This window comes from Gymnodraco acuticeps, unplaced genomic scaffold, assembly GCF_902827175.1.
Source record: "Gymnodraco acuticeps unplaced genomic scaffold, fGymAcu1.1, whole genome shotgun sequence".
Taxonomy (NCBI): domain Eukaryota; kingdom Metazoa; phylum Chordata; class Actinopteri; order Perciformes; family Bathydraconidae; genus Gymnodraco; species Gymnodraco acuticeps.
Genome location: NW_022990699.1, coordinates 6,415 through 23,268, shown reverse-complemented (window position 1 = coordinate 23,268; position 16,854 = coordinate 6,415). Strand labels below are relative to the sequence as shown.

The following is a 16,854-nucleotide window of genomic DNA, read 5'->3' as shown; positions in this document are numbered from 1 at the left end:
ACGTTTGAATTAACATTTGGAGAAATGCTCTGAGAGCAGTTTGCCACAAAAAATGTCGAGCTCTGTAAAATTGTTGAATTCATTGGTGACGGGAATTGATTACATTTTATTTTTAACATTGCTATTATTGAATCTGCTTATTTGTGGATTCCCTTATTGATTTCTGATCCATTTCCTGAATGGGGAAAAGGTGGGCCTACAAAGGCTTTGAGCGTCAGTGCAGCTGAGTCAAAACACATTTGAATGTTTTTAAAAATCTACTGTTTAACAATGAAATTACAGACATTATAAAACTAACACATGAAGCCAAGTTATAGACTGTTTCTACCTCTCTGCAATTACTCCTTGTAAGTTTCCAGTTTTACGCCTTGGCGTCTTGAGTTTTTGCGATAAGTGTGAGAAAATCATGCTGGTAATGATAAAACGAATTGACAACATCCAAGGCATAATTTCTCAATGTCATTTGGAATGGAAGGATTTTAAGTGTACCTCTATTTTTCCCCTTTATTACAGACCGAGTTGAACACTAAGAAGAATATAATGTTAGCTTTGATAAAGCCTTTTCCTTGCTTAGATAAACATTGTGATGTAATGAGTGTCCTGCTTTGCCAATTTAAGATGTTTTAAATCGGCCTTGGCCCTCAGTTCTGTTATTAATAGTTTTTTGACGCACTCTGAAAGAGAGCAGAAGGTAATATCTGTGTCTTCACTTTTCTGCTGTAGTTTCTACAGCACACGAACATCCCATACCCCTCAATTTAAAAACACTGTCGTTGATTTTGTGTGGGCCTTTCCTGACATCTAGTGGACAAGAGTGAATGTGTCATTTACTTTGAAATGTCTCTTTGGACAGTGTTGTGCATTGAGGTGTTTTATACACCAGTGTGATTCATTAAAACACCTGCTCTGGCTTTCACATGTCGCTCTTTCTGCCCACTTTAATCTCTAGTTTCCAAGTAGAAGTTTGCCTACAAAAACAAAAAAGAACAAAATCTGACCACAAGCGATCGCTGGTATGTCATGTTCCTTAAGGACAGAAATATATTTGCAACAGTTATGTCAATATTATCACTGTGTAATAATTTACAAACTCTTCACTGTGCTGGGAGATTCTGACTCCTGAAAATACACTTTCAAAATGTTTCCTAATTCCAGCTTGTTTGTTTAAAGAAAAGATCGCAGTATTTTCTGAAGGAGAAGCCTCCTTCTCAGACATTCTTTTAACAATAAATACTTCAGGTCTTACAACTTGTCTTAGATAATTATCCAGTGTATTACCTATTTGTTTCTGTTCAAGCATGAGGTTCAAGAAAATCACACCAAAGGGTCCTCAGCAGATGGAGTTGCTCGGTTGTCATGGAGCTGTAGATGTTTAAATAAAACAAACACTTGTTGTCCTTCGTGAATGTAAAGCTCCAAACCAGCTATTGAATGGACCATGTGGTGAGATTGCATTATGTTTCCAAGTTCACAGATTAACTCGTTTTTTATATATTACACTGTATATTAATTATTTGTTTCTTTTTTACCAATGCCTAAATTACTGACTGGGTTCTGATTCAGCTCCACACAGGAAGAACACAGCTCAGGAAACACCAACAAACAAAGTCAAATGGACAGTGAGTATATATTATGCAAATATTCACTAGACTTACTGACGTTAAGGTGATCCACATATGAACTTGTATTGTTTATTTAAAGTATAGGGACATTATGTATAGGGACAAAACCATAGAGGACAAAACACCTCCTGACCTCGTCCAGTTCAATCTGGTTACCATGAACTTTGGATGTGGTGACGTTGGAACTGTGCAAAAAGTCAAACCCACACATCAAGTCATCCAACAACGCGTTACTGATCAAGAGCCAAAAGCCTTTTCTCTCACTCTTAAATACAATATTTCTGCTTTTCTTCAGGAGTTTGAATATTATGTTGAATGTACATACACTAACATTAAAATGTATTGCTACATTTATATTCTGTTCAACTTACTTCATAGCTGGTCAATTTGCTGATCTTTTTTTAATACATTTTTTTAAGAATGTAGGTTGTGCACCCATTTTCTGAAGGAGAAGCCTCCTTCTCAGACATTCTTTTAACAATAAATACTTCAGGTCTTACAACTTGTCTTAGATAATTATCCAGTGTATTACCTATTTGTTTCTGTTCAAGCATTAGGTTCAAGAAAATCACACCAAAGGGTCCTCAGCAGATGGAGTTGCTCGGTTGTCATGGAGCTGTAGATGTTTAAATAAAACAAACACTTGTTGTCCTTCGTGAATGTAAAGCTCCAAACCAGCTATTGAATGGACCATGTGGTGAGATTGCATTATGTTTCCAAGTTCACAGATTAACTCGTTTTTTATATATTACACTGTATATTAATTATTTGTTTCTTTTTTACCAATGCCTAAATTACTGACTGGGTTCTGATTCAGCTCCACACAGGAAGAACACAGCTCAGGAAACACCAACAAACAAAGTCAAATGGACAGTGAGTATATATTATGCAAATATTCACTACACTGTAAAAAAAAAAACCGGAAAAAAACTGTAAAAGTCTGGCAGCTGGTGCTTCCAAAAACTTACCATCAAATTACAGTGAAATACCCTAATTACAATAATGGGAAAAAAACGTAAATTCACAGTAAATATAATTAATTTCCTTTACAGAGAAACACTGTTATTTTACAGGTTTCTTAACTCAATTATTACGGTCAAACACCTTCAATAAAGTGACAGAACTTAAAGTTCAGCGGTGAAACACTGTTATTTTACAGGTTTTCCCTCAATTATTACAGTCAAACACCTTCAATAAAGTGACAGAACTTAAAGTTCAGCAGTGAAACACTGTTATTTTACAGGTTTTCCCTCAATTATTACGGTCAAACACCTTCAATAAAGTGACAGAACTTAAAGTTCAGCAGTGAAACACTGTTATTTTACAGGTTTTCCCTCAATTATTACGGTCAAACACCGTCAATAAAGTGACAGAACTTAAAGTTCAGCAGTGAAACACTGTTATTTTACAGGTTTTCCCTCAATTATTACAGTCAAACACCTTCAATAAAGTGACGCACCAAAAACTCAGCAGAGAAACACTGTTATTTCACAGAAGACCAAACGCCTTCAATAAAGTGTTAACACTTGCTCAAGGTTGTAAAATAAGTTTTATTTTGGAAGCAAGTGCTGTAAACAGCTAAAACAGATAAAATCATTTCAAACTTTAGCTTGCAGTGTTTGTTTAGATGTAATGTTTAAAGACAGTATGTAATGTTAAACCTATAGAAGTACAATTCACCGGACAACAATCCTCCAAATTGGCAGTAATCAGCTGGATCCTTGGTGCATCTGGGCTGGAACGAAAAACAGGAAAAAAGGACACTATGATTCACTGAAAAGTCCTTAAAAGTATGATGACCATTGCTTTAAACAAACTTAATTTAAATGGTCTGTACCGATATTTGCCACTATTACACATTTGGGAAATGTGAACGCAGAGTACTGTCAGCTTTGAGAGTGCTAGTTGTTAAATGTTTAGCAATAAAATACCCCATCAGAACAATTTGAATCACCAACAGAAGGAAGACATGGATTCACAACTCTGGACACCAAGCCCCCAGGACTTCTAAATGATATACTATATTCATACTGTGTGGTACGGTGGGTCAGGTACCCTGTTCCCAGGTGGGCTATCTCGCTGGGGCCTTTCTGTGTGGAGTTTGTTCTCCCCATGCTCACTTGGGTTTCCTCCTGCACCTGAGGTGTACCGGGCCCCCCACCACCCTGGCCGTTTACCACCAAGGAGTGGTTTTGGTGTAAAATGATTGCAATCAATTCAGAATCATGAAGAACCCCTGGTTTGACCCCTCACAAGCTACTTATCCCTTGTGCATTCGTTTCCTGTTAACTACCTGTGCCTTCTCGGTCAACATTGACCGTTCCCTTATAACTCATTGTAAATCCATAATAATACAGATATTATCATCTAATGTTGTGTTTCAGTGTTTTATCAACTAAAATTATTGTGAATAATTTCCAGTTCTGAACTTCCATTTGCTTGTCTGACAGAGGGTGCAGAGGGTGATCAATAAAACACTATTTTATTTTATTTTATTTTTAAATCTCAAAATGTTGCTGAGTGTTCAGATGCCATGTGTGAACAAAGTCAAGGAACCTTATGACAAACAGACAATTAACTACATTTTTTAGAGCGAGAAATTGTAAATCGGTCAGATTTAACCGCAAAGACAACAGGAGGGCGTTAAGGTAGAACTAAACATTTTCAGTTTTTCCCAGATAAGATTCTGCGTACCCCAACTTTTTTCCCCCAAAGTTAATGGCTAGTCGAAGTTCGAGTATTTATTTGACAGCACTAGTGTGTATGCGAGTTATACTCACATCACCTTTAAGGGATATGCCATCCTCCTTGAAGTGGGCAATTCGGCATAGATAATGCAGATGGCCTTGTAGTCAGCAGGGTCCCCCCTCTGGCTGCTGCCCTCTGGCAGAGGTGTTAACCGAGGCATAGATCACCACAGTATCATACGTCTGAGAACACAATAAAGCTTTAGACAGTGGATAGCATGGGGATGACATAAGGCGCGTTCACACCAAGTACTTTTTCCCATAATAGTTAATCAGAACTACGATATATTTGCATTCACACCAAAAAGCCCCCTGAACTAAATTAGTTAATCAGAATAATTTTTACCCCGTTTTCAGTCCCTGCTAGAGAGCAGAGACTTTCGTGGGAGAAAAAGGTTCATACGTCTGATTGGCTGTGCAGAATGCAAACCACGCCCCGTAAAACTCCAAAAAAGTTTTCTGAAGCCGCCATTGTTTTTCCTCACATTAACAGTATTAGCATTAGCCCCGCGCACCAACGGAGAGAGACTAACTTATGGCAACACAAAAATAACATGGGAGCAGTGGCGTGATGAGGAGGTGTCGGCGTTCTGGAGATTTACTCGGAAGGCTTCAGTAGAAGCTGCTGGGAGTCCCAGCAGCTTCAACTTCTCTGAAGAACCAGCACCTTACCGTGGTAGAGAGGTTTGTGTGACCTGATGAACCTGGGGGCTGTGTTGTCTGGAACCTTGTGTTCCTGGTAGGGTCTCCCATGGCAAATTGGTCTCAGGCAAGGGGCCAGACTAAGATTGGTTCAAAAGACCTCATGAAAGACGACACAAGAAGTGAGGATAGCCGAGGAAGCCCGGGAAGCCCGGGTCCCCTTCTGGAGCCAGACCCAGAAGGAGGACTCGTCGGCGAGCGTCTGGTGGCCGGGCTTGCCACGGAGCCCGGCCGGGCCCAGCCCGAAAAGGCAACGTGGGCAACACCTCCGCTTCACCGTCCCGCGGGCCCACCACCTACGGGAAACATCGATGGGGTCGGGTGCGCTGCCAGAAGGGTGGCAGTGAAAGCGGAGGGTCTCGACGGACCAGACCCGGGCGACAGAAGCTGGCTTTGGGGACGTGGAACGTCACCTCTCTGGGGGGGAAGGAGCCGGAGCTTGTGCGGGAGGTGGAGCATTACCAGTTGGATCTGATTGGGCTCACCTCTACGCACAGCGTCGGCTCTGGAACCTTACTTCTGGATAGGGGTTGGACTCTATTCTTCTCCGGAGTTGCTCAAGGTGTGAGGCGCCGGGCAGGTGTGGGGATACTCACAAGTCCCCGGTTAGGTGCTTCATTGTTGGAGTTTACCCCAGTGGACGAGAGGGTTGCCTCCCTACGCCTGCGGGTTATGGGGGGGGGAAACTCTGACTGTTGTGTGTGCTTATGCACCCAACAGCAGTTCAGAGTATACGGCCTTCTTGGAGACCCTGGAAAGAGTCCTGTATGGGGCTCCTGAAGGGGACTCTTTAATCTTGCTGGGAGACTTCAACGCACATGTGGGCAATGATGGAGACACTTGGAGGGGCGTGATTGGGAGGAACGGCCCCCCTGATCTGAACCGGAGTGGTGGTTTGTTACTGGACTTCTGTGCTAGTCATGGATTGGCCATAACAAACACCATGTTCGAACATAAGGATGCTCATAAGTGTACGTGGTACCAGAGCACCCTAGGCAGAAGGTCCATGTTCGATTTCGTTATCGTATCATCGGACCTGAGGCCGTATGTTTTGGACACTCGGGTAAAGAGAGGGGCGGAGTTGTCAACTGATCACCATCTGGTGGTGAGTTGGGTCGAGTGGCGGGGGAAGCCTCTGGATAGACCTGGTAAGCCCAAACGTGTAGTTCGGGTGAACTGGGAACGTCTGGAGGAGGCCCAAGTTCAGGAGGCCTTCAACTCACACCTCCGGCGGAGCTTTTCGGGCATTCCTGTGGAGGTTGGGGACATTGAACCAGAGTGGTCGGTGTTCAAAGCCTCTATTGCCGAAGCCGCGGCAGGGAGCTGTGGTCTCAAGGTCCTAGGTGCCTCAAGGGGAGGTAACCCTCGAACCTCCTGGTGGACACCGGTGGTCAGGGAAGCCGTCCGACTGAAGAAGGAGGCCTTCAGGGATTTGTTATCCCGGGGGACTCCCGAGGCAGTTGCAAGGTACCGACAGGCCCGAAGGGCAGCAGCCTCATCCGTGGCCGAGGCAAAGCAGCGGGTGTGGGAGAAGTTCGGAGAAGACATGGAGAAGGACTTTCGGGCGGCACCAAAGTTGTTCTGGAAAACTGTCCGACACCTCAGGAGGGGGAAACAGGGAACCATCCAAGCTGTGTACAGTAAGGATGGGACGTTGTTGACCTCAACTGATGGAGTGTTAGGGCGTTGGAAGGAACACTTTGAGGAACTCCTGAACCCGACAACTCCGCCCTCTATGTTAGAGGCAGAGCTGGAGTATGACGGGGGATCAACACCAATCTCCCGGGGGGAGGTCTCTGAGGTCGTCAAACAACTCCACAGTGGCAAAGCCCCGGGGGTGGATGAGATCCGCCCGGAAATGCTGAAGGCTCTGGGTGTTGAGGGACTGTCATGGTTGACACGTCTCATCAACGTTGCGTGGAAGTCGGAAACAGTACCGAAGGAGTGGCAGACCGGGGTGGTGGTTCCCCTTTTTAAAAAGGGGGATCAGAGGGTGTGTGCCAATTACAGAGGCATCACACTACTCAGCCTCCCCGGGAAAGTTTACTCTAAGGTACTCGAAAGGAGGGTCAGGCCGATTGTCGAACCTCAGATTGAGGAGGAACAATGCGGATTCCGTCCTGGTCGTGGAACGACGGATCAGCTTTTTACTCTCGCAAGGATCCTGGAGGGGGCCTGGGAGTACGCTTATCCGGTCTACATGTGTTTTGTGGACTTGGAGAAGGCGTATGACCGAGTTCCCAGGGAGTTACTATGGGAGGTGCTGCGGGAGTATGGGGTGAGGGGGTCTCTACTCAGGGCCATCCAATCTCTGTACTCCCAAAGCGAGAGCTGTGTCCGGGTCCTCGGCAGTAAGTCGGACCCATTTCCGGTGAGGGTTGGCCTCCGCCAGGGCTGCGCTTTGTCACCAATCCTGTTTGTAATATACATGGATCGGATTTCGAGGCGTAGTCATGGGGGAGGGGGTCTGCAGTTCGGTGGACTAAGGATTGCACCACTGCTTTTTGCAGATGATGTGGTTCTAATGGCTTCATCGGTCTGCGACCTTCAGCACTCACTGGATCGGTTCGCGACCGAGTGTGAAGCGGCTGGGATGAGGATCAGCACCTCCAAATCTGAGGCCATGGTTCTCAGCAGGAAACCGATGGACTGTCCACTTCAAGTAGGGAATGAGTCCTTACCCCAAGTGAAGGAGTTCAAGTATCTCGGGGTCTTGTTCTCGAGTGAGGGAACAATGAGATGGGTTTTCTCCGCAGGGTGGCTGGTGTCTCCCTTAGGGATAAGATGAGAAGTTCGGTCATCAGGGAAGGACTCGGAGTTGAGCCGCTCCTCCTTCGCGTCGAAAGGAGCCAGTTGAGGTGGTTCGGGCACCTAGTTAGGATGCCACCTGGGCGCCTCCCTAGGGAGGTGTTCCAGGCACGTCCAGCTGGGAAGAGACCAAGGGGTAGACCTAGGACCAGGTGGAGGGATTATATCTCTTCGCTGGCCTGGGAGCGCCTTGGGATCCCCCAGTCAGAGCTGGTTGATGTCGCCAGGGAAAAGAAAGTTTGGGGCTCTCTGCTGGAACTGCTACCGCGCGACCTGACCACGGATAAGCGGGAGAAGATGGATGGATGGATGGAAATGTGAAGTATGACATTGGAATGATTTGTAATAGATGTATTCACAACATATCTTTATATTCTAGCCCAGTCCCAGACTTACATCTCCGAGACCTGTGAACAATCTGAGTAAGTAACAATGAGTGCTCAACATTTTTAATATGTTTTTATCAAAGTTTTTGACAGCGAATATTTTTGTCCCAAATGACTAATTAGGGTAGTGCAATCGAATGATACCGGAGGGTTAAACACATTTTATATTATACCATATCATCATTGTGGTGAGAAATTGATATTAAGCATTAGGTCATGGTTTTCGAATAGTCATTACTTAATAACAATTCGACTGCGACTATCATCTTGTCTTAAAATGTATATTTTTACCGGTATGAAACATTGTGTAAAGATAAGTGCTAGCTAGCTACATCGCTACTCGGGAAATATCGTATGGTAATTAAGAGTTAAGACATTCGGAAATAACAATGATACCCTTGAAAAATTCGACTGCAAATAGTAGCTTCCCTATTGTGTTAATTAGCTCGCTGAAGCTGTATACTAAACATATCACACTTAAAATGGATAGACATTTGGACCATTTATCTATGGAAAAACAAATGTGAAAATACATCGCATAGCGAACACATGTTCAGGCTATTTAATTATGAAATGTGCTTTTATATGGGTATTGAATAGCTGACAGCTAACTGATAGCTAAGGTCAAGTTTCAGAGAGACGTACTAGTGCTAGCAGCGCCAGATCAGAATATTAGATATAGGGCTTTAAAGGAAAGGGTAGGTAAGTTTGAGAAACCAGCTCGAGATACACTGTTTGTTATATTCCATGGAATGCTCTTAATATCCTGATAGCAATGAATATTCTAAGTGCTTTGAAAAAAAATCCATAAAAAAATGTCATCTGTGGAAGCCGTAATACTGTAAAAACTACGACCAATTATTTTAGCCTGGCCGCCTAAAATAACTGGTTGGCCGACATGTCTGTCAGCCTTCCATCTCGTGCAGTCATTGCGCGTGCCGTCAATGGGCGTGTTTCCCGTCTCCGGGCAGTTGTTGCTCAATCGCCAGCAGCAGCCGGGGACACTTGTCCACCATGGCAGAGTTTGCTTCAACATCGTCTACCGGTCGCAAAAGAAAAACTAATGGAGCAAATTATGAAGAAAAAGAAAGTGGAAACTAGGAGAAGTCAAACCAGAGTCAATATCGGAGTTGCTTTTCAACGATGGCGACTACTTATGGAGCACACCGAGCTGATATGTAACGTTACCGCAGCCTGCGCTCGCCAGCTAGCCAGACGTAACATTTTTAATACATTTTCACAAAACAAACATGCTAGCTTCAAACATATAAGCACTGACAATAACTTTGTTATACATTTGTTTTACATTCATTATCATGATCTTGGGTGTTGTTTTCTTACATCTGATTGAGCCATGATGTTTTCAAATCTTCACTGAGGTCATGTGCGCGTTCATGTGTGTTGGAGGAGGTGCTCTGCAGGAAGTCTGAAGGAAGGGGAGGATTCTTTTCGGTTGTGTACTTTGGAATTTGTGTACACTCGAGCCGGTTCCTCAAACTGACCTACTCCTCCTTTAACTTTAAGTTACATTATTGCATCAACTAACAAACATGAAAGTTGCATCATGCACATGCCTGCTACACATGTGTTGTTGTCTCACTTACACTTTTTTTTCTCTCAACAGGTGTGGCTCAGCTTCGGTGGTTGCAACGTTGAGCTTACCTGCCGATTCAGGACAAGTTAGTCAACATACAGTACATGTGTTTGCTAGACCAATAGCCTTCTTGTTCTTCTATCCACACAAACACACAGAGATTCCTAGAATTGGTAGATAGAACAAGGGATTGACATTTCCCATTAAAAATAGATGTATCAGTGTCACAAGCTCATACTAAGATGACAGACACAATTGACAAGCTGGCAACATTCTTTGTTACCTAGAAACATACAGGGAATACTTTAGAGATGTCGGATTGAAAACTATTGTTCTGCAAAATGCCCGGTCCTTTTACATGTCGATCCTGTGGCCTGTCTTTGAAAACAGTTAAAAGTTATGTTGACCATCAGGTACTACATAGACATGAAGCAAATAAGCATTTTGCTTGTTGTTTTGCTGACTGCAAACATCAGTTTCTGAAGTTCAATGCTTTGAGAACACATGTTTACCGTAACCACAGGACCATCTCTGCTTCACAAAGAAATGATATGGGAGGTTCATTCAAATGTGAGACCTCAAGTTGTCAGAAGCGATGTACTGATCTCAATGATCTCATTGCCCATCTGAAATCGCATATATTGAAAAATGAGACAGTAAAATGTCCATATGCAAATTGTGACAACACTTATAAAGTGAAATCATCACTCACTGCCCATATCTCAAGGGTTCATAAGCCTAAAACACAGTTGTCTGTAAACCCTACACAAGTACAGTCTACTCAGGATGCTGCTGAGGTTGAAAGTGATTTTGATGTAAATCATGGAGCAAGTGGTTCTGATGACATGCCAGATGACACTGAAATGAGAACCCTGTATCAAAAAAATCTATGCCTGTTTTACATGCGTCTGCAGGCTAAATGCCTCATTCCATCATCAACTATACAGATTGTAGTTGAAGAAATGAACAGTTTGAATGACGTTTGTCATCAGTACACTAAGAAGGAATTCAAGGAGGTAATGGCAGCTAAAACAAACCTGTCTGAGACTGATATTGACAGTGTTTTGAGTTCTTTGGGGGGAGCAGAGTTGCATTCTTCTTGCAGCTCTCAGCTTTCCACTGAGTACAGAAGAAAGCAGTTCTTCAAGAAAAACTTTTCATATGTGCACCCACAGGCTATTTATCTTGGCACAGATGAGAATAGGAGGGAGTGCTATGCACAATACATCCCCCTTCAAGATACTTTACAAGCCTTGTTAAAAGACCCTGTTGTGTGGCAAGAGTGTGTGAAGCCACAAAATAATGCTGCTTCTACTAATGTGTTCACTGATGTTTGTGATGGATCTGTTTTCAAGTCCAATTACTTATTCATGGAACCAGGTATAAGCTTAAAGCTTATCTTGTACCAAGACGCGTTTGAGGTAGTGAACCCTCTTGGATCATCAAAGAGAAAGCACAAAATAGTTGGTGTTTACTTTACACTTGCCAACTTCGAGCCCATCTATCGTTCTAATGTTGACAACTTGCAGCTGTTGCTTCTGTGCCCTGAGAGATACTTTAAGTACTTTGCACATGACAAGTTGTTCGGACGGATGCTGTCAGATATAAGAGAACTTGAAAGAAATGGACTGGTCACTTCATCTGGCCAGGTGTTGCGGGCAACAGTCCTATGTATTCTGGGGGACAATTTGGGCTCTCACTGTATTGGTGGCTTTACTGAAAATGTCAGTACTGCTAGTCACTGTTGCAGGTATTGCTTAGTGCCTACAAATGAAATGGACAACGTGACAGTTGAGACCTACAAGGAGGCATTACAACAACTGCAGGACACCGAGGCAACACATGTGAAGGGACTCAAGTTTGACTCAGTTTTCAACTCTCTTGAGTATTTCCATGTATGCCAGCCCGGGCTCCCACCATGCATAGGCCACGACTTGTTTGAAGGCGTAGTTGCCTATGACCTTACCCTTTACTTGAGGTATTTTGTAAAGGTACAAAAATGGTTCACATACATACAGCTGAACAGACGAATCGCACAGTTCAAGTATGTGGGTTCTGATGCTGGTTCTGCTCCTTCTGAAGTAAATAGAAGTGGTATGAAGGTTGGTGGACAGGCAGCTGAGAATTGGTGTCTTTTGAGACTTCTACCTGTCATAATTGGTGATAAAATCCCAGATACTAAGGACCAGGTGTGGCAGCTACTGATCTTGCTGAAAGAGCTCTGTGAGTTGGTCTGTGCCCCTAAGATATCCGTCCCCCAAGTCTGTTTCCTCAACGTTCAGATTCAAGATTATCTTGAAACCAGAAAACAACTATTTCCCACAGAGAAACTCAAACCAAAACATCACTACCTCGTCCACTATCCCTCTTTGATCCTGAAACTTGGTCCACTCATACTGTTGTGGACAATGAGGTTTGAGAGCAAACACTCATACTTCAAAAGATGCATAAGGAGAACACAGAACTTCAAAAATGTGTGTAAGACACTTGCAGAAAACCATCAGCTTCTTCAGTCCTATCTGAGCTCCAGCTCCTTTTTTGCTGAAACTTTGTAAGTCAAAAACTCGTCTTCTTACCACGCTGAGTTGTACAGTGACAAAGTGTGTGATGCAGTTGAGGCAAGCTCACTCCCACATCCTGAGTTGGTGTCCACAGAAGTGCAGTGGAAGGGTACCCTGTATAGGAAGGGTTCCTTTCTTTGCATTAAGAATGAAGTCTCAGTGGAATTTGGACAAATCGAGCTCATTCTGATGAAGGAAAACAAGTATGTGTACTTTCTGGTGACACCACACGTCTCATCCTATCTGGCAGAGTATGGCCTCTATAACATTGGAGAAGCAGCTAGACAAATGGTTTGCATCAATGCTGAACAGTGTTTGGACTTTTATCCACTAGCTGCATATAGTCTATGTGGAATGACAGTCTTGTCCCTTAAACACAGTGTTCTGGATCAGTAGCTTACTGATTTAGCCACTGAAGACTCAGTGTCTTCGACACAGTGGAGCCCACATCAAAACAAGAACCTTCAGATTACCATACAACAGCTGTGCCTCCTCAGCCTACACAAGCCCAGGTCAGCCAATACAATGTAGTTCCCATTGAACTACCATCCTAACCAGCTCTAATTACTGTCAAATGTTATGGTAGATAAGTGAGCTCACTTCATAACTAGCCAAATCTGGGCTCAAGCTGTGTTTATCTTTCTTTGTAGTCATGGATGACCTGGTCAATTTCATAACGGCAGTGCTTCCAGGCTCTGGACTGCAACCTATAGTGGATGTACTTGACAACCTTGGCGTGACTACTGTGGAAGATCTAAACTTTGTGGAAGTAGATGACCTTGGAGGTATCCTGAAGAAAGTTGAATGCAAAAAGCTTCTTGCTCGTGCCAGAAGTAAGTAAAACATTGACTGTTACTTTTTGTGCATGACTTTTATTTATATTTATGTCAAACTGATGTGTTATACTTTTGTTTAGGTTAACTTACAACATCAGTTCAGAAATGGCAGGATGTTCGTCTGTGGCCAGTACCTCTTACACAGGCTCGCCTGCAAGCTCTGTCTCCATTCCTGTCAGTCCAAGCCCTTTTTCTTCTGGTAGAAGTAAGTATAACAATTGTATTAACACATTTTCCTTTTCAAAATAATGACAATACTTGAGAGGTCTGTTGCGACCAGAGTGGAGGTTCCCTGTGCTGATTGCGTAATTAGATGCTGCCTTAATGAAGTAGCCATGGAATGAGTTCAAGTAGGAGGGTTCTAATGTATGTCTTAAATACGTAAGGGATAACATATGGCCAGAAAAAGAAGAGCCCAACAGTGCGTTCGGAACCCCGAGGCTACTGTTTAGAACGTTCAGCAACTTTAAACAACTTCCAACTGTCTCCCATAGACATATAATGTGTTGCCCTTGGCATCGTTGATTATTTCTCCCTGCCGGTGAATTATCAGAGGTTAGGTGTAACTGATTTTAAATAATCATAATTTAACAGTTTCATATTGTGGGCTCATTCTTGCTGTCTTCATTGTTAACATCCAACGATGGTCACACTGAGCAGTGTACTGGCAGAGGTGGTGCTCAGTGCAAGCACCCAACAATATGAGATACTCCTCTGTGCCTGTTTTGACTACATGCAAAAATTAATGTTATTCCTGCAATTTAGGACCCTCTACAGACACTCAGAGCAGCGGTACTGAGAGATATGATGGACGGTTGGACGACTCCTGCCTAGGCTCACCTGCAAGCTCCTTGGGTACATTTACCATGTATACTTTTAAAGTTTAGGGGATGTTGAAGGTTTTGTTTAATTAGTAAATGGACATGCCAAGTGCTGTGGAGAGGGAGGGACTGGCAGACAGAGCAATCCGCCCCGTCCCAAAACTACTCTTGCTGTTAAAGAAGTGCTACAGTCATTTATTTTTGGCAGAACTTTCAATTTGTCATTATATCCCGATAGTAATCGATTGTAGATCAATAAGATAACACGTTTGACAGAGAAATGCACAACCTGTGTAATCTGTGGAAGAGGCAGGAGCGAAAAGTTAATCAAATACAAACGCACTAACAGGTCAAATGATTGGAACGGCCTAACTGTCTTGTCAAACTGCCCAGTCAACGTTCCAGCACACGCACTGTTCTTATGCATGTACGGGGGCGTGGCTTTGGAGGAATTCCTGATTGAGGAGGACGTTGTTTAATTGATTTAGGGATTTGAACCTGAACCACATATGTTTTACTGTATGCAGCCAAACATTGGGCTTTGCCAAAACCTTTTACATAAGACTATGGGTTAGGAAAATATAAAGCTATGGGCATCAATCTGTAGATATTGTTTTGTATTTGAGGCTGCAGACATCTCTGATTGCTCTGTCCCCACCTCGCAGTAGTCTCCATCAGAATACTCTTATGTAATTGACTTCTAGACGTTATCGAAGAAAATATAAATCAAATCTTAGTAATTATAGCAATGTTGAACAGTTGTCATTTGAAACACAAGAGTAGCCTGGGTCCAGGCTTGTGAATCCTCCCACTAAAGGTTTGGTGATTCTTGGTCTGGTGTTGCTATGTGAAACAGCTGGTTCTCCGATTAAAATATATTGGACAAATGAGCGCTGCAGGTTCTAACTATTAGCCAATGACTGCCAAGGGTGGGACTAACGCTGTTGTGGAGCTGTGCGTTCGGACAATGCAACTTCAGAGGCGTCGTAGCGAGAGCTTATAGTAACTCAAGATTACTTGAGGAGGACGACTGATAGTTGGTAGTAGGTCACAAAGTAGTCTACTCCCGTTCGTACAGTGGCCTATTATGATAATTACATTACTGTTTCATTATGTTGTCATGGCTATGCATCAGCAATGACGTTATAATCAGGGCTGCACATAACTGGTGCACAGGTCCGCCAAAAAAGGAGCAAAGGATCATTTGAAAAAAGGCGCATTTGCGCATGGGCAGGTCACCCAGGTATATTAAAGGCCGCCAAAGTATAATTCGCGAGCCATTTAGGTTTCATTTTTTTAATCTGTCCGCGATCTGCGATCCCTCAAGCAACATCTCCAGGTGCTCCTTTGAGAACCAGGGCAAAAAAGTTATGTGCACCCCTGGTTATAATCTTCCTCTCCCATGGAAATCGGTTAGAGTGGAAGCAATGTCAGATTTAGGTTCTCAACAGAGTGTAACGAGTTGACAATTCTGTCTAATATCAGGCTACCTCAAGAGGTCATTTTGTCCCAATACTTACACTGCCGGGAAATTGATAGACTTGTCATACTGAATGGCACTATTCTAAAATTGTTCAATGTATTCTGGTCTTTGACCTCATAGTTAATTTCATTTGAAATACAAAATATATTAGCTCAGAGACAAAACAACCAATTTCATATATCTGTGCTAATTATGGCTCATTGTATTACAGATCTGCATGGTGGAACTGAAATGGCCTCCACCAGTGAATGCTCCATTAGCGGTGGGAAGGGAACAGCAGCACTGGACTATAACTGGCACTACAGCTTCAACATACCGTGGAACCTCATGCCTTCGCATATAAAGAAGATACTGGAGAAGAAAGAACGGCCAACTGCGAGGGATAGAAGAGAGATCATTAGGTTGATATCTGCAGAAATTGTGTCTTTCTGCAAAAATCCTCAAAAGAAGCACTTGAGTGAAGTTGCCTGCAAGATGGTAGTGGACTATCCCAAGTCCTTCAAGGATGAGATTGAGAATCAAGTAGTAGGTAGTGGCTACGATTCCATAACGAAACAACTACAATGCAGAGTGGACAACTACAAAAGGTTGGAGCTACCAACAATGACTCATTCCAGCAGTGCTGACAAGGGAAAGAAGAGACGGAGGAAGGATGCGTATGGATGTGTTGTTAACCCTGAACCTCAACTGTCTGCAAATTGTGAAGCACAGAAGAACATGAAAGGGGAACTACACAAGATGTTTGAGGGAAATGAGAAAGGCGAGAAGAAAATAGAGGCATTGATGATGAACACGTTTGCCTCCCAGAAAAGAGATGTTCAAAATGAAAAAGACACACAGACCTTGAAAGAAGAATGGCCCTATCTTTTCACCACAACAGGATTGAAGACTCATTTCAAGGAACTAACAGGTGTCCACATAAATCATGAATTCCAAGAGGACATGAAGAGCAAATACAAAAGAGTCCTGGGATATTTGAAGTCTCAGCGCCCGGCGAGAGAAAGTCGTGCAGCAAAACTCCTAACCATCAAATCCAGGAAATCCAGGTGAAGACTCCTGTGGGGCTTTGTTTGCTGCTTTTAGCCCACTTCAAAGAAGATCAGCACAAGATGCTCATAAATGTCGACGATACCTGTGTTGCAACAGATGTGGACTTGCAGCATCTTCCCACAACCCCATGCATATTGCTGTGTGGTAAGTGAAAGTATAGTAACCATGTCATGTGCAAGTTAAACATATACATTTATTTATTTTTCTGAGAAATTCTATTTTTGAATTCCAGAAAGAATAGATT

The 16,854-nt window shown here is 43.1% G+C and overlaps 1 protein-coding gene and 2 long non-coding RNA genes across 3 annotated transcripts; 2 read left to right on the top strand and 1 right to left on the bottom strand.

The window, feature by feature from the left end:
- The first annotated feature begins 1,303 nt into the window (after window positions 1-1,303).
- Window positions 1,304-3,983, top strand: LOC117555813. The gene is made up of 4 exons (XR_004570450.1): window positions 1,304-1,443; window positions 1,564-1,619; window positions 2,174-2,319; window positions 2,440-3,983. It is a non-coding gene; the product is annotated as an uncharacterized LOC117555813 (long non-coding RNA).
- On the bottom strand, window positions 3,153-4,520 carry LOC117555814. Its single transcript, XR_004570451.1, has 2 exons — window positions 4,403-4,520; window positions 3,153-3,357 (listed from the first exon to the last, which is right to left on the bottom strand). It is a non-coding gene; the product is annotated as an uncharacterized LOC117555814 (long non-coding RNA).
- Window positions 4,521-9,260: 4,740 nt separating this feature from the next.
- On the top strand, window positions 9,261-16,610 carry LOC117555741. The gene is made up of 6 exons (XM_034230703.1): window positions 9,261-9,482; window positions 9,890-9,944; window positions 13,071-13,253; window positions 13,337-13,461; window positions 14,022-14,111; window positions 15,772-16,610. The coding sequence occupies exons 3-6, from the start codon at window positions 13,225-13,227 to the stop codon at window positions 16,608-16,610; spliced, it is 1,083 nt and encodes a 360-aa protein (XP_034086594.1). The 5' UTR covers window positions 9,261-9,482; window positions 9,890-9,944; window positions 13,071-13,224.
- Window positions 16,611-16,854: the final 244 nt, after the last annotated feature.

Coding starts and splice junctions, on each gene's coding strand:
- LOC117555741 (XM_034230703.1), top strand. CDS start 13,225: ATGCAAAAAGCTTCTTGCTCGTGCCAGAA. Junction 13,254..13,336: donor GCTTCTTGCTCGTGCCAGAA/GTAAGTAAAACA, acceptor ACTTTTGTTTAG/GTTAACTTACAACATCAGTT. Junction 13,462..14,021: donor CCCTTTTTCTTCTGGTAGAA/GTAAGTATAACA, acceptor CCTGCAATTTAG/GACCCTCTACAGACACTCAG.